The sequence below is a fragment of the Podarcis filfolensis genome (genome assembly GCF_964270895.1).
Source record: "Podarcis filfolensis genome assembly, chromosome: 13".
Lineage (NCBI taxonomy): Eukaryota > Metazoa > Chordata > Lepidosauria > Squamata > Lacertidae > Podarcis > Podarcis filfolensis.
In genome coordinates, this window is record NC_139615.1 from 42,352,633 (window position 1) to 42,376,865 (window position 24,233).

General features: G+C 45.3%; 1 protein-coding gene and 1 long non-coding RNA gene across 2 annotated transcripts; one reads left to right on the plus strand and one right to left on the minus strand.

The window, feature by feature from the left end:
- The first annotated feature begins 1,508 nt into the window (after nucleotides 1-1,508).
- On the plus strand, nucleotides 1,509-23,486 carry LOC310747828 (zinc finger matrin-type protein 1-like). Its single transcript, XM_083583091.1, has 7 exons — nucleotides 1,509-1,696; nucleotides 14,134-14,240; nucleotides 16,542-16,646; nucleotides 17,724-17,892; nucleotides 19,653-19,919; nucleotides 20,499-20,598; nucleotides 21,623-23,486. Exons 1-7 carry the CDS (start codon nucleotides 1,585-1,587, stop codon nucleotides 22,440-22,442), a joined length of 1,680 nt encoding a protein of 559 aa, XP_083439217.1. The 5' UTR covers nucleotides 1,509-1,584; the 3' UTR covers nucleotides 22,443-23,486.
- Nucleotides 22,622-23,855, minus strand: LOC310748172. Its single transcript, XR_014541157.1, has 2 exons — nucleotides 22,940-23,855; nucleotides 22,622-22,901 (listed from the first exon to the last, which is right to left on the minus strand). It is a non-coding gene; the product is annotated as an uncharacterized lncRNA (long non-coding RNA).
- Between the last annotated feature and the right edge of the window lie 378 nt (nucleotides 23,856-24,233).

Here is a 24,233-nt window from a genome sequence, read left to right on the forward strand (position 1 = left end):
TTTCCACATACGACGACTGAGATTTTTAAAATGCGACTTAAAAAATGCATTGGTGGAATTTTAAAGCAAAGTTTGTGTGCATTGTCCATAAAGTTGGTATTTTAGAATTGCATTTGAAGCCCCCTCCAAAAAACCCAACGGGGGGCGTTGCAGCAAAGGTACGCCCTACTTAAATTGCCACTTGAACCTTTCCACCTGGGTGGGATGTTTTCCACTCCAGCTTAAGCTACTTCTGAGGTTTTGGTTAGTTGGTTGTGATATAGAAAAATAGGGGTGGTTGGCTTTTGCTGCCCAGCTCCTCAAGGGGCTGAATCCCCTAAGTCCATGATAGGTCAGAGATGAATGGATGGAGGCAGGATGCAGAGAAAGCAAGGCAGATCTTTATTTTTCTGTTGCAACAGAGTTCCCTCCCTTCCTGGCAAGGAGGCAAGAGAGACCCCGAAACCAGAAGAAAACCTCTCTTTTAAGGGTTTTTATTTTGGCGTGGAGAAGGACATCTGTGCTACAAGAAGTCAGAAATTTCATCACACATAAGGTGGGGTTAATGTGGCTCAGGCAGGTCAAGGTGTGATGCTCCTGAGGATTTAGCAAGTTTTGCATAGTTCCAGACACAGTTTACACAAAACATTTGCATTTGATAAGACAATCAGGATCCCTCAATGCAGAGTATCTGGGCAAACAATGACAATTAATACCAAGGAGGCTCATAGATATAGGAGAGGAATCCCTTCAGGAATTTCCCGATTGCTATCAGGCAAGGGGGATTAAGGAGGCAGAGGAAATATTGAGTCTTTAGGAGAGCAAGATGGCTTTTGGATTGCTCTTTTGGACATGTGGTTTATATACTTATGTATGTGTGTTTACCTTGTGCAATTATCAACATTTCTTCTCTATTTGAGACCTTAGAATTCCTATAACAGTTGTAACTAATAACACCACCACCACAGAGGTCTTGTGTTTCATTCACCCAGTCAGATGATTTTTATATTTTTATAAAGAAGCCCACCTTTTGGTACAATAGCGCACAGACACTGCGTGGTATTCAAATGTTTTAAAATTATTTTTCGCTTTTAACTTTTTTTTAAACTTATTTCATTGTATGTTTTATATATATATATATATATATATATATATATATATATATACACACACACATACACAAACACACACACTGTTGTAAGCTGGCTGTGATAAATCTTTATAATACACAGCGGACTATATATTTTAACAGACAAATAATAATAAATAAATACATTATCCCACCCCGCCCCCTCTCTCCCCTCAGCGCAACTGCAAATCAATCCCGACTGCTTTTACATCCTATTGGACAGAAAGCACCTGATTGGACCGGAGCAGTGATTGACAGGGCCTCGGAGGCCAACCAGGAAAGCGCGAGGCTGGCGGGGCGGAGCTGAGCTAGTTTTTTTAAAAAAACCGTTCGAAAGGAGACGCCTGCTGCCGGACGTGAAGTTCCGGCTTCCGACGCTGCCGCTTTCTGCTTCCGGGTCGCGGCTGCCATCTCTTCACCGCTTTCCGCCGCGAGGGCTTTGCCGCCGAGGGTGGGCGGGGCCCGCTTCCCCAGCCATGGCGGCGGCGGCGGCACCTGCTGCTGCTGCTGTGGGGCGGGAGAGGGCAGAGGGGGGAGGGGGCGCCCCCTCCCCCCCGCTGCCGCCACCCCCCCGCGGCCAGAGAGCAGGTGAGTGGTGAGCTGAGTGGCCGGCAGGGAAAGGCCCATCCCACCCCGTCTCTTAGGTAGAGGAAGGGGCGCGGGAGGAGGAGGAAGTGACGCACAGGAAGCTGGCAGGGACTGGGGGGGGGTGTTTCAGGTAAATTGGGGGCTTTGTAGGATTTAGTGGGGGGGGGTAGAGCAAAAGTGGCTGATAATGGTGTGGTGAGTCTCTGGGGGAAAGGAAGCAGCTAGAAGAGGAACCTTATTATTTTAAGAAAAATACTATTATTTAGAAAAATTCTACTATTATTATTTATTTATACCCTGCCTTTTGCCCCTGACAGGGACTCAAGGCGGCTTATAAAAAAAAAATAAGAAAAACTAAAAATGGGGGAGAATACTTGAAAACACACACACAATTAAACTTTGGTAGAGTTTATAAGGTAAAGGGACCCCTGACCATGAGGTCCAGTCGTGGCCGACTCTGGCTGTTGCAGCGCTCATCTCGCTTTATTGGCTGAGGGAGCCAGTGTACAGCTTCCGGGTCATGTGGCCAGCATGACTAAGCCGCTTCTGGCGAACCAGAGCAGTTCACGGAAACGCCGTTTACCTTCCCGCTGGAGCGGTACCTATTTATCTACTTGCACTTTGACGTGCTTTTGAACTGCTAGGTTGGCAGGAGCAGGGACCGAGCAACGGGAGCTCACCCCATCGCAGCGATTCAAACCACCAACCTTCTGATCGGCAAGTCCTAGGCTCTGTGGTTTAACCCACAGCGCCACCCGCGTCCCTGGTAGAGTTTATACACAGTTTCTATTTCAAACATGCATAGAATCGAAGTGTTGGGACGGCGAGAGTCATCTTAGTCCAGCCACCTGCCATGCAGGAATCTTTTGCCCATTGTGGGGTTCGAGCCCGTGACCCCCGAGATTAGTAAGAGTCTCATGCTGAATTAGAGTAAAAACCAGCACAGCGCCAGGTGCTGAAAGGGTGGCAGGATGGGGGTACGTTGACAGGGATCCAACCCAATAGGTGTGCCGCCTCCTGGTGAGTGGTGTAGTGTTACAAACAAAACAAAAACTTTAAAGGGAGAACACAAGGAAAATAAGGGTTAGGTGTGTCCTGCTCAGGTGTACTGCTGTCATATTATGCTGCACATGCACATCATCTGCTCAGATAAGTAGTAAATTGCTTAGGTGAACTTGGAAGAAATAACGTCTACGCCAGCTCTAGTGTCATTCTTGCATATAGAGTTGCTGCAGCGTTGTGTTGGATTTATTGGTTTGGACTTTGTATCACACAGTTCTGGTAAGCACTTGAAAGCGACTTCTATGGCAAAAAAACCCCACCATAATAAATGACAAACAGCAGTCATCAGTTTGAAAACAAGCAATCGTGATGTTGTAGGAATGCAGTGGTGTGGCAGGGGTCTAATGGCACAATGGGCTTCATGGACAACACACATGGAAAAGATGGGGAAATATAACTTTCCCCCCATAAGTACTGACCACACAGACCACCATGTTTTAAGAATCCTTTGTGCAGCCAAAACTTGTTCGCTTCGTACCACAGGGTGGCTACAGTAGTCAAAGCACATTGCAGACAAACTGTCCAAGAATCCATTAACAACCAGACTTGCAGACCACCTCATAGAGAATCAGACTTACAACCAGGAATGAGTGGCAAGAGATTTCCTCCCTACAACATTTTACTGGCTCTGAAAAATATGCAGCAACAGTGAGTGAAATCTTAAATCTCATACAAAAAACCCCAACTAAAAAAACCTCCAACTCTTCAGAAAGCAAACATTTGAAAAATATCTTAAAACACATCACTTTGAGTTAGAAAAAAAATTCGGTCTATATACAATCATAAAATTGTAGAGTTGAAAAAGGATCCTGAGGGTTATCTACTCCAACCCCTTGCAATGCAGGAATCTCAACTAAAGCATCCATGGCAAATGGCCATCCAAGCTCTGCTTAGACACCACCTTGCAAGGAGAGTCCACCACCTCTCTTTTGAGTGTTGAGCAGCCCTTACCACCTGAAAGTTCTTCCTGATATTTAATCAGAATCTCCTTCCTTATAACCTGAATAAATTGGTTCAGGTCGTGCCCTCCCATGTAGGAGAAAACAAGCTTGCTCCATCTGCCCTTTAGATATTAGAAGATGGCTATCATATCTCCTCTCAGTCTCCTCTTATCCAGGCTAAATATAGCTAACTTCCTCAATCGTTCCTCATGAGGCTTGGTTTCTGGACTCTTGATCATCTTGGTCTCCCTCTTCTGCACTCATTCCAGCTTGTTAATATCCTCCTTAAATTATGGCACTCAGAACTGGGCACAGTATTCCAGGTGCAGTCTGACGAAGGCAGAATAGAGTGGTACTATTAATTCCCTTGATTTGGACACTAGACTTCTGTCGATGTAGCCTAGAATAGCATTAGCCTTTTTTTTCTTTTTCTTTTTCTTTTTTTTTTTGCTATTGTATTACACTGTTGACTCATGTTAAGCTTCTGGTCTACTAAGACCCCTAGATCCTTTTCACATGTACTTCCGGCAGCCCAGGTGTCCCCAATCTTACATTTGTGCAGCTGGTTCTTCCTGCCTGTGTGTTGAGCCTGACATTTGTCCCTACTGAAATTCATTCTGTTAGTTTGGGCCCAGTTCTTCAATCTGTTCAGGTCATTTTGAATCCCAATTCTGTCTTCAGTGGCATTGGCTGCCCCTCCCAGTTTGGTGTCATCTGCAGATTTGATTAGCCTCCCCTCAATGTCTTCGTATAATGTTGCTTCATACTACATCAGACACTTGGTTCATCAAAGCCTTGTGGTATCTGCTTTGGCTTGGAGTGGTTCTGATATCCCGTCCTGCTATCCAAGTTGGAATTAACTTTGGAAAAAAATTTCATGCAGGGCATATGCCCTGCCACTGAGGTATATCTCTGCCACCTTAACAGCTGATCTATGGCATTACATTATTCATGTGGTCTTTGAAGATGGATGGACCTTAATTTGTATCACACGTGTGATGCCTTACAGAAAACATGTATGCCACTTACGGCAAGAGAGGTTTTGTGTAGATTCCAAATAATTGTCAGAATTTGTACCTCTCCTTTTGAGTGATTGGACTTTGTGTGTGCTTCATTGAGACATTTAAAATCTCACTCAGATTGTCACAGCTTGTGAGGTCATAAATCCTTGTTCATATCCCAGCAGATTTCACTACGGCCTTTAGGTATGGATTTTTAGTTTTTTCTTTTTAATTTCTAACTTCCGTTCTCATTATTTAAAACAATGAAAATACAGAGACAAGGGCAGTAGAATTTTGTCACTATAATAAAAGTTGCCACTTGTTCATTTCCATCTCTTCTCTTTCTTCAGTTGAGCTCATACCTAAAGAGCAGGGGTAGGCAACCTAAGGGCCGATTGGGCCGGATGCGGCCCAATCGCCTTCTCAATTTGGCCCACGGACGGTCCGGGAATCAGCATGTTTTTACATTAGTAGAATGTGTGCTTTTGTTTAAAATGCATCTCTGGGTTATTTGTGGGGCATAGGAATTCGTTCATTCCCCCCCCCCCAAAAAAAAAATAGTCCGGCCCTCCACATGGTTTGCGGGATGGTGGACCGGCCTACGGCTGCAAAAGGTTTCTGACCCCTGCTAAAGAGGAATGAGAAGTGATGAGCAAGGCTTATGCTATTCACATTTAGCAACAGGCACGCCCCATTGAATTCTGGGGGTTTTGAGTCAGCATGCATAGGATTGTGCTGCAAGTAGATTCATCTTTAAACAAATACAGTTCTCTCATGAAGTAACTTGCTCCAGAGAGCAATTTTAAACATCCCAAGGATTTTTGGCTTTCCCCCTTTAAACCATCTCACATACACACTGTATTACAAACTGGTTTTGAGACTCCCTGCGGTTTTCACAGGGGTTTGCCATGCAGTGAAAGTTGTTGGCTGTGTAGGAAAGAAATTCTTAATGTTTCCTTGAGCACATGGAGCTAGTCCTGGGATAGCCAGTGTGGTGAGATGTTGTGAATGTTATTCCTGACCTGAGACTGATAGGTGCTGGAGTCCATGACATCTAGAGAACACAAAGCTGGCTATCCTTGAACAAGTCTTCCTGCTTACGTATCATCAGGATCCAGTGAGCTTGAGCCTCTGTGTTTTGCCTTTACAGCTAATCCGAGTACAGTGGTACCTCGGGTTAAGAACTTAATTCGTTCCGGAGGTCCATTCTTAACCTGAAACTGTTCTTAACCTGAAGCACCACTTTAGCTAATGGGGCCTCCTGCTGCCACTGCGCTGCCGGAGCCCGATTTCTGTTCTCATCCTGAAGCAAAGTTCTATTTCTGGGTTAGCGGAGTCTGTTACCTGAAGCATATGTAACCCGGGGTACCACTGTATGCATTTCCATTCAAAGCTGGAGATTCTTGAAATATCTGCGCTCCCATACTGGTCTTTGTAGATGAATGTTCATAGCTCATCTCAAACGGATAATGAGGGTGTTATCTGCGTCTGAAAATACGTTCACTGTACAAATGGGGGGGGGGACATGCATCAGTATTTAGGCAGGTACACTGGGGCTGAACATTACTGGTTGTGAGTAAAATGTCTTGAAGATGAGTACAGTGTGGATCCTTCATGCCTTTTCTGTGAACCAATGAATAAAATTTCTATAGACTCCCATTTATGCATCAAAGGTGTACACTGCAGTCCTGATGAAAGTCCCTTTCTGTTTGGCATGGGAGGGAAGTTTGCATTGGTGCCGGTCGGATTTATGTGTGCCAAATAGGCTTTGGAGGCAGTGAGCCAATCCTGGTAGCCCCTTCCCACACCTGCAATTTAATGTTTTGAAAAGTTTCACCCAACCACACACTGTAATGTAACTTGGCCTAAAGTGAGTGGAGGTGTGACATGACTACTCTTGCAATATTTCATATAGGCCACGGTGGTCCAACCTCTCAGACCAAGTGGGCCGCAAGAGTACTTTGACATAGAACCCGGGGGCCGCACCCTGAATGAAATTTCCATGTCGTAAATTAAAGTGTTCACAATACACAGTGGTACCTCGGGTTAAGAACTTAATTCGTTCTGGAGGTCCGTTCTTCCCCTGAAACTGTTCTTAACCTGAGATACCACTTTAGCTAATGGGGCCTCCCGCTGCCGCCGCACAATTTCTGTTCTCATCCTGAAGCAAAGTTCTTAACCCGAGGTACTATTTCTGGGTTAGCAGAGTCTGTAACCTGAAGCGTCTGAAACCCAAGGTACCACTGTAGTTAATACTATTTAATACAGGCAATTAATATATTTAAGGGTAAGGATTCCCAAGCATAATGAGACCTACTCCCGAGTAAGTATGCGCTGAATCAGGTTGCTGCACTACAATCCATAGAACAGGGCTGCAACTCTGTGCACACTGACCTGGGATTAAGCCCTGCTCAGGTCAAAATGCAGGGCAAACCTCATGCGCTCCTACTCAAAAGCATTGAGACTTACTCCCGGGTAAATGCATAATGTACAGGGCTAGAGTTATCCAGTTGCCCAATACCAGTGTAGAGGAAATACCTCTCTTGCATTAAATGCATTATTATTGTTATGATTACTTGGTTGCACGGAGCAGCCCAGGGCGAGGTTGGGGGGGAGGGGGTTGGTCCATTTGGCATTGCAGAGAATGAGAGAGACACAACAAGCGCATCTACTGCTTGTTTTTGTGTGTTCCTCACAGCAGCAACAACAGAAGCCGGCTATTCAAGCCACTTTAAGAAGTCCTGAATGTTGCTGACAAAAACCACCTCGAGAGCTGCTTACAGCCCCCAGGCCGCATGTCGGACCACTCTGATATAGGCTGTAACTCTGATTTGTGGTAGAAAGAGTCTTTCATTCTGAGTATTCCTGCATTGCAGGGGGTTGAACTAGATGACCCTCAGGGTCCCTTCCTACTCTACCACACTATTATTCCTTCTTGTAGGTGGTCGTAAGGTTAAATGGAGGCAGGAAGAGGCCTGTTCTTTCCTGAAGTTTCGTTCCAACCATGTGTTATGTCCCAACAGAACAATCTTCTGTTTGGGGTTAGTAAGCAGGCGATTTCTCTCTTTCTCTAATCCTTAAGAGACTGTGTTTAAACTGCACAAAGCAGCATACTAGGGGACCGATTGTGCTTTAAGAGCTGAGTCGTGTGCCGTTCTTCCAGGTTCATAGTAAAGGTAAAGGGACCCCTGACCATTAGGTCCAGTCCTGACCGACTCTGGGGTTGCGGCGCTCATCTCGCTTTACTGGTCATGTGGCCAGCATGACTAAGCCGCTTCTGGCAAACCAGAGCAGCGCACGGAAATGCCGTTTACCTTCCCGCAGGAGCGGTACCTATTTATCTACTTGCACTTTGACGTGCTTTCGAACTGCTAGGTTGGCAGGAGTCCAGGTTCATACACACCACAAATTGTCACCCCACTGGATCTGCGGTGACTCTCCAAGCTTCTCCAGCAAATGGGACTCCCAGATCTTCTAACTCAGATTGTTTAGCTGGGAGTGGCATGGATTGAGCCCGGGAACTTATTCATGGAAAATATGTGCTCTTCCACAGGGTTTAAGCCCCTTCTTGAGCAGGAAAATGCATTTTCCTGTACAGTGAGTTGAGGAGTCATTATCTTGCGCAAGTTCTTCTCTCCGCCAATTCTCCGCTCAAAACAAGTTGAAATGCTTACAGTGCACAAATTATATATGTGGCAATATATGAGACAACTCATAGGCTCAAAGCCCTGAGCAAAATGCCACTGTGCCACTTTGACAGGCAATAAACATAAGCTCAAATTATGAGATGGAATGCAGGAATGCCTCATGTGAAATAACTCTCTCACTCCGCATTAGATACCAGGAAACGTGTAGCAGTGGTGCTAGTGTACTGCTGAACTTGTGCAAAGTATGGCAAAAGGTGGGAGACAGATCCTGCCGTCTCTACTCGGGACCAACAATAAATGGCTGGCTAACACGTTGGACTGGAATTCTTTGTGAACTGATGTTAGTGGGGCATGAGTATACAGAAGCAGAACGAGAAAGAATTTGAGGCCTTATGTCATGGCAAAATCACTCCAATACTATTTTCTTGCACCAATTTCACACAGCGAATCTTTTTCATCGGTGTTTCTAGAGCTGGCATTTCCCATGTATGGGAAAAAATATGCAAGGCCCCCTGATGTGGTAAATAACTGCTCTCACCGCATGGGGTACATTCATAAGAAATATACACTAGACGAAAGCTAGCGGGAGCTAAGCAAAATGAAATGGATTGCAACCCAAATACAGTGGTACCTCGGGTTACATACGCTTCAGGTTACATACGCTTCAGGTTACAGACTCCGCTAACCCAGAAATAGTACCTTTTGCTTCAGGATGAGAACAGAAATCGTGCTCCGGCGGCGCGGCAGCAGCAGGAGGCCCCATTAGCTAAAGTGGTGCTTCAGGTTAAGAACAGTTTCAGGTTAAGTACAGACCTCCGGAATGAATTAAGTACTTAACCCGAGGTTCCACTGTAAAAGGGAAACAACATGGCCGAAAGCAAGATCCCCTCTAAGCACCGAAAGCATTTTTGAGCTTACTTTAGAGTTGTTGACAAAGATTTTCCAAACCAAGCTCAAAGACTAAATTTGGAGGCTCTTAAAAGGCCACCACAAATGAGTTTTTGGAGCTGCAGAATGTATTCTCCATCCCATATGAGAATCTGAGCTGCGGAAGAATTATGGGCTCTTTTTCCTGCCACCTTCCGTTCCCCAGACCCCCAAAACACACTTTCCTCCTACCTTTTACTCTTCAAGAAGCAACAACCATGCCACAAGAAGGATTGAGGGGGGGAGAGCTTCCTGAGATTGTCTTCATAATCTAGGTAACACAGCATTAGGGTGCAAAGCTTAGGGGATTTGAGGAGCCGTAGTTTTTGTGAGGACTCCTGCAATTGCAGTAATGTCTTGTAATCCTCTGCTAACTCAAAGCAACCAGGGCATTGTATAGAATGAGAGCCCTGCTGAATCAGACCAAAGACCCTTCAAGTTTAGCTTCCTGCCTACAAGAAGCCTAGAAGTCTGAGGGCAGTAGTCCTCCCTGCAACTGGTATTCAGAACCCGCAACCCTTCCATCTTGGTTCCGCTGCTCCATGTAACACAAGGGGTGCAGGGACTGGTTGGCAAAAAGATCTCGGATACAGTATTTTCGAAATTAATCAGAGGCAAGCTTGGGCCTACGCATCCACCTCCAGTTTAAATCTATTAAATGTCAAAGCTGCTTGGTGAAGCAGATTATCTGTAAGTGTACATTTATAAGCAACATTTAGGGTTCGGACATAATGTTAAAAATGTGGTTAATCATCAATGGAAGCAAAAGTTTCTGATCTTGTGGTTGCTTTGGAAGAGGAACAGGGCCACGTGAGACCAAAGCTCCCCATAGGTAAAGGTAAAGGAACCCCTGACCATTAGGTCCAGTCGTGGCTGAATGGGGTTGCGGCGCTCATCTTGCTTTATTGGCTGAGGAAGCCGGTGCGCAGCTTCCGGGTCATGTGGCCAGCATGACTAAGCCGCTTCTGGTGAACCAGAGCAGCGCACGGAAACGCAGTTTACCTTCCCGCCGGAGCGGTACCTATTTATCTACTTGCACTTTGACGTGCTTTCAAACTGCTAGGTTGGCAGGAGCTGGGACCGAGCAACGGGAGCTCACCCCGTCGCAGGGATTCGAACCGCCGACCTTCTGATAGGCAAGTCCTAGGCTCTGTGGTTTAACCCGCAGCGCCACCTGCATCCCCATACCTTGTTCATAATGCTGAACCATGGTTTGCCATGGTATTCAAACCAGACCAACGTGGATGTGAAAAAGAATATACTAAGCTGAATTAAAGTTTTAATAATTAGAAGAATTAAACATAGCAATTGCCTCAGGAGCATGGCATGAGTATTTACAAAATCTGCATAAATTTGCATACAAATAGTCTACGGCCATACTACCCTGAACACGCCCGATCTCGTCTGATCTCGGAAGCTAAACAGGGTCAGGCCTGGTTAGTACTTGGATGGGAAATTTGCATACACATAATACAGTAATCTTAAAGCATTCTTTCTTGTTTTAAAATGCGGCATACCACATGTCACCACATGTGCCTCTTGTGTGAGAAGGGAAGTGGAATGATGGATCCCTGTTTAATTCATTGAAATGTTTTTGCTTCCTAAGTGCCCAATTAGTTAGGGCCAGCTTGTCAACTGATCAAAAAGTTTTTAATTAATCTGATGTGAATGTGCATTTGTAGATTGGCACCTGAATGTTCCACTCTGCAACTCTGCCCTGTGTTTGGCTGTTCATACGTAACCTTGCAGAATAAGGACCTACTTGGTTGGACTGAGAAGGCTTAGTTGACAGAGCATGACAATCTCAGGGTTGGGGGTTCAAGCTCTACGCTGGAACAAAAGATTCCTGCATTGCAAGGGGTTGGACTAGATGATCCTCAGGGTCCCTGACGACACTGCAGTTCTATAATTTTAAATTTAGTGGGGCTTACTTCTGAATAGACTTTGCAGAAGTAGATTTGATCAGCTACTAGCGTTCATACCTGGCCGATCTTGGGGGGGAAAACTATATTCTGGATAATGATTTAGAACGTGTTTTTACAAGCAAGTCCTCACGTTCGGGTACTTTATTTTAAATTTGAAACTTAAATTTTGATTTATGTTCGTTTACAGGAAGCCATTGACTCCCGTTGAATCTTTATCCATGTAAATGGATTTTGGGCTTCAGCTGGATATCGTCACATGTTGCCTCGAGGCACGTGCACAGAAACCCACATAAACTTAGATACTTAGAATTAGCCAAATTGACAGACAAAATAAGACAAAAACCAAAAAGTGAAGTAAAAAAAGAATGGGAGTGCCTAAATGAATACCTCAAAAGTCAAAGTTCGAGGCCAGAAATCTGGCTGGGTCTGGAATAACCTTGTGAAGGGAAAGGATATGAAAGAGGGATTTATATCTAGATGTTAGGATAGAGATGATAAAGAAAACAGGAAGACACAATGAGAGATAAAGGAGGTGCTGTGGGATTGGTGGAAGTCAATGTCTTGTTGTTTTAGTGTTTATAATATTAACTTGTAAGATATGGATTTGTTTGGTTTTTTGTTTTTGTTGTTGTTGCTTTTGTTTTCGAATGTTGATTTTTGTGTGTTGTGTATTGTTATTTTTCGATATCTTTGGTGTTGTTGTTGTTGTGTGGAAAATACTAATAAAATTTATTTTTAAAAAGAAAGAAACCCACATAAACACACTGCTCCCCCCACTGGTTCCCATGTTCATTCTCTTCCTCCACTTGCTGTGGGTTTTTCTTTTTTTATATAGAAGTGTTCTGCGTGGTACAGCATGCAGGAGAGGAGTTGAGGCAGGCAACACAAAGATGGCTGCCAGAAGCGGCCATTCTGTTAATCAGCAGCATCCTCTAACTTAGGATTTGCTGAATGGTTTGAACAGAAAACCCTGCCAAAACACAAATAGATTACTTTGACAATGCCCCATTTTCACACGATCTTGACTTCATTCTGGCTGCTGAGCTCTTAGTGTCTACGGTTAAGTGTCCAAACATGAAATCAATCACTTCTTCCAACATTCCTCCACATTCCCCACTAATTCTGTCTTCCCATGTGTCTTAATTTTTCATCCTTTCCCCGGTGCTTTGAAAATGGACCGCTTCGTGCACATCATAGCCTGATCTTCTCATAGTACGAGGTGGAAGGGAGTCCACTGTCGTACAAATAACAAATCCTTTCCCCTTCGCCAGCACAGTCTGCATTACAATCGGGGACCATTTGAGGCATGTCCAATTAACACGCAGTCGCCAACGCATGGGTCTTTTTGGACCCAGAAGAAGGCAAAATGGGCACGCGTGCTTAAATGCACTCTGCCAACATGCATGGGGTCCGAGGACCAGGAACAGAACCCATGCACAAAATGGTCACCACCTGTATTATGACTAAACCTCCACGCATTAACTTCACTGGGTCTACTCTTTAGTTGTATGCAATCCCTTATGATTGCTTTGGGAAATATCAGTAGCACACCAGTGTTTTTCACAACACCTAACATGTAGACATTGCAGATAAGTGTACATGCTTCTTTACGTCACTTTTCACATATCTTAAGAAACACCTGTTCCCCACCCCTAGCAGCTGTAATGAGTGAAACTGGTTTAATTCAGTCTCCTCCGTTGGGACAAGAGTTGCCTGTTGTTGTTGTTTAGTCGTTTTGTCATGTCCGACTCTTCATGACCCCATGGACCAGAGCACGCCAGGCACTCCTGTCTTCCACTGCCTCCCGCAGTTTAGTCAAACTCATGCTGGTAGCTTTGAGAACACTGTCCAACCATCTCGTCCTCTGTCGTCCCCTTCTCCTTGTGCCCTCCATCTTTCCCAACATCAGGGTCTTTTCCAGAGAGTCTTCTCTTCTCATGAGGTGGCCAAAGTATTGGAGCCTCAGCTTCAGGATCTGTCCTTCCAGTGAGCACTCAGGGCTGATTTCCTTCAGAATGGAGAGGTTTGATCTTCTTGCAGTCCATGGGACTCTCAAGAGTCTCCTCCAGCACCATAATTCAAAAGCATCCATTCTTCGGCCATCAGCCTTCTTTATGGTCCAGCTTTCACTTCCATACATCACTGCTGGGAAAACCATAGCTTTTACTATACGGACCTGCCTGTACTGTATTGCAAAATCTGGCACAAATCTGCAAGGTCCAGTTCAGATGGTCCTCGAGAAGCAGGAATCCTTACTGTGCTTGAACTTTGTCCATAATGCCCAAGGGCCATTTAAAATTCATTACAATTTTCTAAATGCCAAAAGTGATGGGTTTTGTAGCATAAGGTTTGTCCTCTCTGCAGCTGCCTGCCTTTATTAACCCCTGAGGCTGTGCTCGCCTGTAAAGAAAGTAGAACCTACAAAACCCACAACCAGGCAATACCTTTAATAAGACACACCAAACTCTCACAAAACAGTGTCCAAACTTTTGAGTTCTGTGTATCTCTTCATCGAGCTAGATGCTACACAGAACATGGGTTGAAGGATTAAGTAGAAAAATAGAAGAAGAAGAAAATAGACTGGACGTTACTGCCCTGATGTTATAGGAATTAGACTAGGGCTGCTTTGAGATGGACACTGTTTTGCCAGTTGGATTAACACGCAGACCAACAGATTTGGTTAAAGTGGATTTGTCACTTGTGCACACACACCCTCAAAAGAACAACCCAGACTTTTTGTAGGAAGAAAAGTGAGGGATAACAATTCCTTGATAAGACTTACCTTCTCTGCAAACAAATCAGGGCAAGTGTTCGCTAAATAGGTCCCTCAGTTCCAAGATCAAAATTGTGGGCTGAATTAGTCTCCGCTAAACGCTAAAGGTAATCAGATCACTATCTGCTTATTGACTGCTATATCCTTAATCATTCATTTAGACGATACTTTGGATGAAGTGACAAGGAAAGAACTGTGCACAGACACTTTCTGCAAAGTTTGTGGAGCTGTACTGCAGTTTGAATCGCAAAGGGCTGCACACTATGAGGTAAGCTTTTGGAGCGAAATATTGTGTTTCCAGCTCACACACCCCCCTTAACCCCTAGAGCAAAGGACGTTTCAATGTTTGCCAGTACAGGCTCAATTTCCTTGGGAGGAAAGTCCACCAGAGAATTCTAGCGTTTTTAGAATATCTGTTCATTTATAAATATTCAAACTTAGCAGGCAGACACCCAGACATAGAGTGTTGCACTTTGAAACAGTTCATTTATTTTATTTGTTTATTAAATTTGTTAGTTGCTTTTATCTTGCCCAGTGCAAGAAAGCAACTTACAAACAAACAACAAACAAAGATAGATAGATAGATAGATAGATAGATAGATAGATAGAGTAAAACCAAGGGGTTTTCTCCAAAAATAGACAGCATATTGGAGGGGCTGTCTCCTCAAAGCCACCTGCAAAAACTCAGACTTGTCTCTGTGGGTTGCAATCCAAATCATGCCCACAAACGCCCTACTTCACCCTTGGCTGGTAAGTCTTAAGAATCTCCGTGAGCTTGTAATCACCAGCCAAAATAGTTCATTGAAGAAACCTGTTCTAGCCATCTGTGCCCTTTGAAGAAATATCTTGCCCATTGGCAAAAGATCAAGTAACGGGTTACATTGTCGCCTGACAGCCGTAACGATATTATCCCATGTAAGATGCATATTCATGCTGTCCTGCAATACAGTCACTTCTCCTAGTTCTGAACACATGTTAATATAGGGCCACAGCTATTAATTTTCCTAAGACACACACCCCAACCCAAGTACAGTGGTACCTCGGGTTAAGAATTTAATTCATTCTGGAGGTCCGTTCTTAACCTGAAACTGTTCTTAACCTGAAGCACCACTTTAGCTAATGGGGCCTGCTGCTCCTGCCGCGCCACCAGAGCACAATTTCTGTTCTCATCCTGAAGCAAAGTTCTTAACCCGAGGTACTATTTCTGGGTTAGCGGAGTCTGTAACCTGAAGTGTCTGTAACCCGAGGTACCACTGTAAAATATTTGTCTCGTTTCATTGCTGATAACATTGTTTTGGCCAGTGAAACCAACATATTAAAGGCATGGGATCCATTTTTCTTTATCCCGCGCCACTTTAATTTAATCCCTTCTCTAAGTCAGCTTGTTAAAAGTTTTCCCCTGAGCATTTTAGCATCAGCTGCTGTGGGCGTTCTGAGACAAGTAGCCTCTGAACATGTGTTGCCATGCTTCCTTCTCTCCCTTCTCCTTCTCCTGCCTGGACACTTGAGCCTCTGCAGACACATTGCACCAAACAAGACAAGAAAGGTGCAGGAGCTGTGCTAGGCCACCAAAGAGCTCTTCCGTGGCTCCCATTCATTCTGATGGGGCTCCTACGGAATAGCTTCTGTAAGGAGAGTCGCGAGCCGTCCTGCATCCCAGCCAGCCATGCCTTGGCCACCGTTGGGATGGGAAGAAGAAACTCTTTAGCAGAGCTTAGGTAGTGGTCAGGCTGACAGAGGAGGAGACAGTCTCTTAAGTATTTGGGGTCAAGCTATTTAATGCTTTAGGGGTAACCGCAATCACTTTAAGCTGGTAAGCAAATGCTGCTGTTGTGAAATGGGGAAAATAGTCTCCCACGGCTAAGGAATTCTCTCTCTTTTTAAAAAAATAATGTTTATTAATTTTTCATTAATAACATTGCAATTAATAACATATCAAATCATGCTACATCACATAAAAAATAAAAAAGCCAATTACAGCGGTACCTCGGGTTAAGAACTCAATTCGTCCGTTCTTAACCTGAAACTGTTCTTAACCTGAAGCACCACTTTAGCTAATGGGGCCTCCTACTGCTGTGGCTGCGCCGCCACTGCATGATTTCTGTTCTCATCCTGAAGCAAAGTTCTTAACCCAAGATAATATTTCTGGGTTAGCGGAGTCTGTAACCTGAAGCGTAGGTAACCTGAAGCGTATATAACCCGAGGTACCACTGTATATATTCTGAATTAAATAATTTAATGGGACTTCCCATGTTCTGGCTGCTCCAGAGAAAATATTTTGCTTTTGTTCCTGCGTCTTCTCCCAATATCCATAGTTCCGATCTTAACCCCTTCTTATCATCACAGTCACTGGTTTGGGACTTTTCCATCGTACTTAACAAGTCCATATTATGTCGGCATGCAAGAGGGATTTTATTCTTCTTGTTATTCTTCTGGCTAAGGAATTCTCTAGTAAACATTGCAGTTCCCCAAGTTTTTTTCAAGGGTATATTCCAGGCCTTACTCATTTTATCTCAAAAGAGAATCCCAAGGTGCATCTTGATATAAAACCAGTCCTTCTGTTTTCCAGGGCAAAAGACACGCTCAGAAAGTCCGGCTTTATTTACAGATGCATAGTGAACAGAAGGATGGGCAGGAGCCCAGCAAACAGAAGTTACAGTATGTGAATTTCCAGGTAATGTTATCTCATCCTCAGCATAAGCCTGGCAGGCATCAGAGATTGGGCCGACAGCCAGTTTTGGAGAAACTGTGACCACCTTTCCTATGCCTGTCGCCATCAGAAATGGGAAATTTCAAGCTGTGGTTAAAGTGAAGAAGAGCCAGGAGCATGCCGTGCATGGCAAAAAGGCAAAGGTACCAAATTCAAGAGGGACACGGGTGGTGCTGTGGGTTAAAGCACAGAGCCTAGGACTTGCCGATCAGAAGGTCGCCGGTTCGAATCCCCATGACGGGGTGAGCTCCCATTGCTCGGTCCCTGCTCCTGCCAACCTAGCAGTTTGAAAGCATGTCAGAGTGCAAGTAGATAAATAGGTACCGCTCCGGCAGGAAGGTAAACGGCGTTGCCGTGCGCTGCTCTGGTTTGCCAGAAGCAGCTTAGTCATGCTGGCCACATGACCTGGAAGCTGTACGCCAGCTCCCTTGGCCAGTAAAGTGAGATGAGCGCCACAACCCCAGAGTCGGCCACAACTGGACCTAATGGTCAGGGGTCCCTTTACCTTTACCTTTTTACCAAATTCAGGAAGTGCCAATGTTTTTGGTGCAAAAAATCAAGAACATACTTAGAGAGTGCATTCCTGGTTATTCCTTTGAATCAAAAGCTTGAATTGCAGGGAGCTTTGCAGTGCAAATAATCCTTGCCCAGGGTGGCATCTGCCACCCAAAGGGAGTTTGTTGCTCACCTGACGTCATGGTGGAATCAGGTGATTGGCAAGTGGGTGTCCCTAGCCACCTATCAGAATGGCCCAGCCGGGTGGGAGAGCTCAGGATCCAGCCTGGAGTTAGATCTTCTTTTCTACCCTGCTCTATATGGCTAGTTGCTGATTAAGACCAAAACCTTTTCAGACCTGGAATATGTTTTTAATCCCAAACTGCATCATAAACCCTGTTGTTATTGTTATTGTTGTTGTTTGCGCCATATACGCCGGTTTTTCTCCTTTTCCCTTTCCCTCTCTCTGTCCCACTCATTCTCCTCTCGGAAATTTCCCATCGGTTTAGCACTGGTGGATTAAATGTCTTCGCGCTTTGATTTCAGATGGACCCAAATGTGGACGAAAACACCTACTGCAGGCTTTGCAACATGGTCTTCACGTCCCCAATAGTTGCTCAGTCACACTACCTGGGAAAAATTCACACCAAGAAGCTGAGACGGCTGTCGGAAGATCAGGCACAACAGCCTGTGCAGAACGCTCAGCCAGAACCTGGTGAAGACCCAGTGGTTTTTAATAATAATATTAATTTTTTTAGCTATACCCCAACCTTCTGGCTGGGTTGCCCTGGCCACTCTGTCCTCTGTCAGGGCAGAGTGGTGCAACATTTTAGCTGAATCCAAGGAACTGTCAGGCTTCAGAGAATCCAGTCCCTCCCACGATGGGCAGCCAAGAAGTAGATAACAAGAAGAGTTCTTACCAAGTCCTTTATTCAATATTCCCAGAGAGAGGCTTTGAGAAGGGCCTTTCCATTCTAGTATTAGCATTGCTCCAAGTAAAGTCCCACGCCCTCCGTCTCTCCTATCATACGTCATCCTTGCAGAGCCAGTGTGGTGTAGTGGTTAAGAGCAGTAGACTCGTAATCTGGGGAACCAGGTTCGCGTCTCCGCTCCTCCACATGCAGCTGCTGGGTGACCTTGGGCTAGTCACACTTCTCTGAAGTCTCTCAGCCTCACTCACCTCACAGAGTGTTTGTTGTGGGGGAGGAAGGGAAAGGAGAATGTTGGCCGCTTTGAGACTCCTTCGGGTGGTGATAAAGCGGGATATCAAATCCAAACTCCTCCTCCTCTTCTTCTTCTTCTGCACCGGCGGATCTGAGCTTTCTGCTCTCCTATTTTCAATGCTCGCCAGGAACTGGGAGAGGGTGGGGTGGGATCTGGCATGCTTTCCAAAGACACTGAATCTGTCAGCTGTCTCTCCCCTGGTTCTTCTTCTCCCTCCTGCTCCTCTCCCAACATTTCCCAGCTTCTCCCCTCTGCAGCCTCTGAACTGTGACCTTCTGCAAACCACTGTTCTAAATCTATACTGTCTCTCTCTTCTCTGGGAAGTGCAGCGGGGGCAGTCTCCACCATTCCTCCTCAGTCCAGTCCCTGACAGGAACAAGGAAAGCAAAATTGCCCTTCTTCTTTGTTCCCTTGTTCACTTCTGCCTGCCCCCAGTCTTTCCGCACAGTGCAGGAAAGGGAAGGAAGAAAGTATTGACTTAGGCCTGCCAACCAGCCGCTTGCAGGCGGCTACACCTATAGCAGCTCACCACCAAGTGTATTTGTCATCCAGAGAGATAGATGCACATGGGATGAGGCATACCGTATTTTTTGCTCCATAAGACACACTTTTTTCCTCCTAAAAAGTAAGGGGGAATGTGTGTGCATCTTATAGAGCGAATGCAGGCAGGAGGCTCTTGCTGGAGCCGCGCACTCTTTAAAGAGCCGTGCCTAGCGTGTGTGCGGCTCTTGCCGGCTTTTCCGCGAGGTGGGAGAAGGGACTGACGGGCTGCCCTCTGTCCCTTCCCACACCTCCCGGAAAAGCCAGCAAGAGCCACTGCCAGGATCTGCTCAGCACTCCCTTGTAAGGGCTCCCTTTCGTCCCTCATCCCGCTTTGCTGGGAAGCCAGCAGAAGAGGCGCTGTGTAGCTATCGCTCTTTCTCTGCTGGCTTCAGCGAGAGCTGCTCTGCTGGCTACTCAGCGAAGCGGGAGGAGGGATGGAAGGGTTTAAAGCAAGAAAAGCGAGAGCCGCTTACATGCTCTGCGCAGAATATTTTTTTTCTTGCTTTCCCCCTCTAAAAACTAGATGTGTCTTATGGTCAGGTAGCGAAAAATACGGTATTTGTATGTCGGGCATTCCTTCTTGTTACATAAGAGCTGCAAGGAATATATTCTCTCAGCGTAACCGAAAGGCTTACAGGGCCATTACCGTGTCTTCTCTGGCTGCTTTGGTGGGAGAGCTGAGCTTCCTTCATTGCCCTTATTTCCTAGGTCCCTCTACGGTTCCATCTCTGCCGGAGCCATCTGTTGAAAACGCCTCGCAGGACACTGATGTGAAAGACCCGTCACCGTCCTGTAAAACCACGTTGGATCTAGACGATCCGGATAAATTCTGCAAGCTTTGCTCGGCGCCCTTCAACAACCCGCTTATGGCCCACCAACACTACGTGGGCAAGAAGCACAAAAGGAACGAAGCGCGCAAGAAGCTGATGACCGAGATGGGATCTGAGGCCGTTCCCGCGGAATCCCAGGCCAATGGTAAGCAGGTGGCACAGGGAGATGCCGTCCATTTTTGTATCAGCTGAGCGTGGCTCAGAACCAAGCTGCGTGGTCAGCAGACACGTGGGACTTCGTGGCTGTTGCTGCAGCATTTGAGGCAGAGGGGATTCCATGTTTTCTTGGAATGCTTCCCTGTACAGTGGTACCTCAGGTTACATACGTTTCATATTACATACGCTTCAGGTTACAGACTCCACTAACCCAGAAATAGTGCTTCAAGTTAAGAACTTTGCTTCAGGATGAGAACAGAAATCGGGCTCCGGCGGCACGGCAGCAACAGGAGGCCCCATTAGCTAAAGTGGTGCTTCAGGTTAAGATCAGTTTCAGGTTAAGTACGGACCTCCAGAATGAATTAAGTACGTAACCAGAGGTACCACTGTATTAAAAAAAATATTCTCTGAACGTGCGACACCGTATCCAGCTGTCAGTTAGCGGAAGACTTTTTCCAGGAACTGGCGGGCAGAGAGATATGGCACAAGGAATTCGGACACGTTTTGGGCGTGCCCTAGGGCCATTTTCATTGCAATCTGTTTAACCTGCAGCCCTCTGTTCTTTTAGCAGTTGGAGTGGGCAAGTATATATGCCCCATATGCAGCATCAGTCTCACGTCCATAGAAATGTACCAGTCGCACATGCAAGGAAATAAGCATCAGATAAAGTAAGTGTATTCCCAGCTGTGCATTTTTCTCTTCTCCACAACTCCCCTGCAAACGAGACTGACAGTTCAGTGTGGGGAGTGTGTGCAGCACATAAAATGCTAATCAGTGAAACAGCAGCAAAAGGCAGTGCTAAAAATAACCGTAGCAGGGATGGATGAATGGATGGATGGATGGATGGATGAGGTACCTGGCACCTTAAAAAAGCATATTAATGTAGGCAAGTGAGGCTCACTGGGGAGTGTTCCATCACTTTTATGCACCAGGCAAAAATGTTTTTTTCAGTCATGCTTTTGGCTTTAATTTGGAGAGTTTCAGATAATTGTGGTCTACTTTAGTGGGTGGGATGGAGGAGACTACTTTTTATGTATAGGAATGTTTTTAGCTTTCATAATGTTTTAGTTTGTATTGGTTGAACATTTGTACAGTATTGTATTGCAAGTCACTTGTGAGCTCACTTGTTGTAAAGAGAAGTGACTAATAACTGAAAAGGCCCTTTATCCCAGTGCATCCTACCTCTGTTCAAATGGCTGGGGCACCATTGGGAAGGGATTCTCAGGACAGGGGTTGCAGCAGCAAGAAAAGTAGAAGAGCAGCTCTTAGGTGTGCTTCTGAGTGAGTGGCTTTTAATTAGTGTACCCAAATGAGATATAGGAAGACCCTTTGCCCCCCGTCGGGAAGGTAAACGGCCAATCCGTCGGGAAGGTAAACGGTGTTTCCGTGCGCTGCTCTGGTTCGTCAGAAGTGGCTTAGTCATGCTGGCCACATGACCCGGAAGCTATATGCCGGCTCCCTCGGCCAATAAAGCAAGATGACCACCGCAACCCAAGTCGGCCACGACTGGACCTAATGGTCAGGGGTCCCTTTACCTTTAAAGTGGAACTATAAATCATTCAGCTGACATTTTGGTCCACAGGCACTTTTTTCTTTCTGACTTCAGCCAATTTGTTTGGTTAAAAATCATGTTGTCGTCATTTTTGCTCATTCCCGCCACAATTGTATCTCTTCTCCCTTTTATTCTTGTAGAGAAACCATGATTTCCAATCTAATAACGAACTCCAAGAAAACATACGGCTCCTTCCAAGATGAATTGGAAGATTATATTAAAGTGCAAAAAGCAAGGGGGCTGGAGCCAAAGACCCACTTCAGAAAGCCAGAAGAAGAGTTTCAAATGGAAGAGTATGGTGCCATGAATGGCCATGAACGGGGCTTTGGATTTGACCAGGATCAATTTTCCGGCGACGCTAACACACCAGATCAGTATTCTGGTATTTTCTCAGAAACATGTCCACCTTTGTATTCTGCTAGAAGCAGACTGTCCCATTGGCCGCCAGGGTACAGAGACCTGCCAAAACTAGAAAATGCACCCGTTTCTCAGCGCAGCACAGGTGGTTCCGTAGAAAAGCAGGCATCTCCATTGGCCGCCTACAAAAGTGACAATTGCAACCCATCATCCGAATCCATTGACGGCTACAAACATCTGTCTTTTGATAGTAGCTCTGCCTTTCATAGGAGCAGCCAGAAGTCACCAAAGACACTCAGAAATGAGAAAGAATGTTCAGGAGAGGAAGACGGCGACCCTCGCCCACCCCTTGCAAAGTTCAAGAGAAAACCGCGCTGTGAAGGAGACGCAAACTTTGGAAAGGGCGGAGAGAAGAGGAAGAGGAAGAAAGAGGACGTCGACTCAAGTGCCGAGTTGAAATCGAAGCATGGTAAAGACAGAGGAAATACAGAGGGATCTTCTGAGAAGGAGAGCAGGAAGCACAAGAAGGAGAAAAAGAGGGCAGAAGCCAGTGGACCAACAGAGGAGGAGATGCTCTGGGATGAATCCATCCTGGGATTCTGAGCTTCTCCTAATTAATGAATTTTTGCGTTCATTTGAACCGTTGTGCACTTTTATGTTTCCATTACTGGTTCCTTTCCCCGCCCCCCTTTTAATTCCTTGTTCGGGAATAATGAATGACGGGCACAAGATCTCTTAGCAAAGCACAAGGGAAGAAGTGGAACTGCAATTTTGTTATACTCTACGAAACAGAATTAGCAATTTTCAGTACTTATCCTGAAGCGGCATTTAATGCGTTATGAATTTAGTGTGCAATACTCTTTCCGGTAGCATTTAAATGCAGGTTTAAAAAAACCTAAAAAGCTATGCATTGTCTATGGTTGCAGCGATATCTATGTTGTTGAAAGCTTTAATATGAAAGTATGGGGACAGGGAGAGGGTTTATTCAATTTCTTCTTTATAATTGTTTTCCCCTTCCAGTTCTGAAAGTATAAAATAACACATTAAACCAAGAAGAGAAAACTAGTTGAATGTATACACACACAGATCCACATCCACACACACACCCTTTACATCTCAGGTACATTTTATTTAAATACAGTACTTAATCCTAGCCCCAACACCACATCAAAATCTCTCATAAAGGTTTGACTACAGCAGGTTTCACTATTGAAACTGGGGGCAGGACCTTGCTTTCTGCAGTGCCTCACTGCTCACTCGTACTTTGAAGCCCCAATTTCAGGACTTCAAAGCACCACATCCCCCGACGCCATTTGTAAACTCAAGTGATTGCCCACCTTTTAAATTTGGCCCACAAGCCAGATCCTGATAAGGATCTGGACCATGGAGCCAAAAAATTTCCCTATCTCTGGCTTCAGATGGTCACCATCTCCAACAGGTAACAGGTGCTTGTAAAGTTCAAGGGTGGTTTTTCTGAAAACGAAACACTATTTAAGAGTGTTCAAGGATTGGGGATTAAGGCAGTCAGTTTAAAATGAGAATTAAGATGCCCAGAAATCCATGCCTCCTTTAAAGGCATGGAAATGGTTGAAGCAATGTTTGCCTTTACTTGTATGTCATGTAGACAGTAAAGATGATTTCTGAAAAGCGCTCTCCTGTTTTGCTCCCATGAATATTAGGTCCCTGTTCCCGCAATTCCACCTGATGTTTCACATCAGGTCAGGCCAAGCACTGACCCTGGGGTCACTGCAATAGAAATGTTTAATATTCAGCTACAAGTTGAAATTAATGACGTTGGATTTCTGCTGAATGGAGAAGAAAACTCCCGAGCAGCACATCTCTAGTATCCTCCAAAGCAACATGGATGGATATTTTCGTTCCATCTTTTAAAATCCCGTCAACTGAGAGACAACCTATTCCTCATTAACTAGTCCTGTGTCCTTTTTTCACCCTGAATTAACCCTGCTTCCTTAAATCAAGAGGGCAACAGCAGTGGCTGCAATTTTTATGAACGCTTAACCTTTGTTTGTGCAGCTATATCTCAGCCACATAAAACCACGTATATGCACAGCCCCTCTCCCCATCGTCCAAGCAGGCGCTGTTTTAACATTTCATGGGCTCATTCCAACCAGATGAGCACTTCGAAGGTTGGAGCAGGGGAAGAGGGGGGTGACCCCCCCCAGGCCACCCTTTACAGAAATGAAGTTATTCAACTATATATGCTAAGGTATCAACAAAGCCTGTGAGCAATAACATCCTTGCTTGGAAGCAAAAAGGTATTTTGGGGTAAAGCATGTGTGACAAATGTGGGACGTGGGTGGCGCTGTGGGTTAAACCACAGAGTCTAGGACTTGCTGATCAGAAGGTCGGCGGTTCAAATCCCCGTGACGGGGT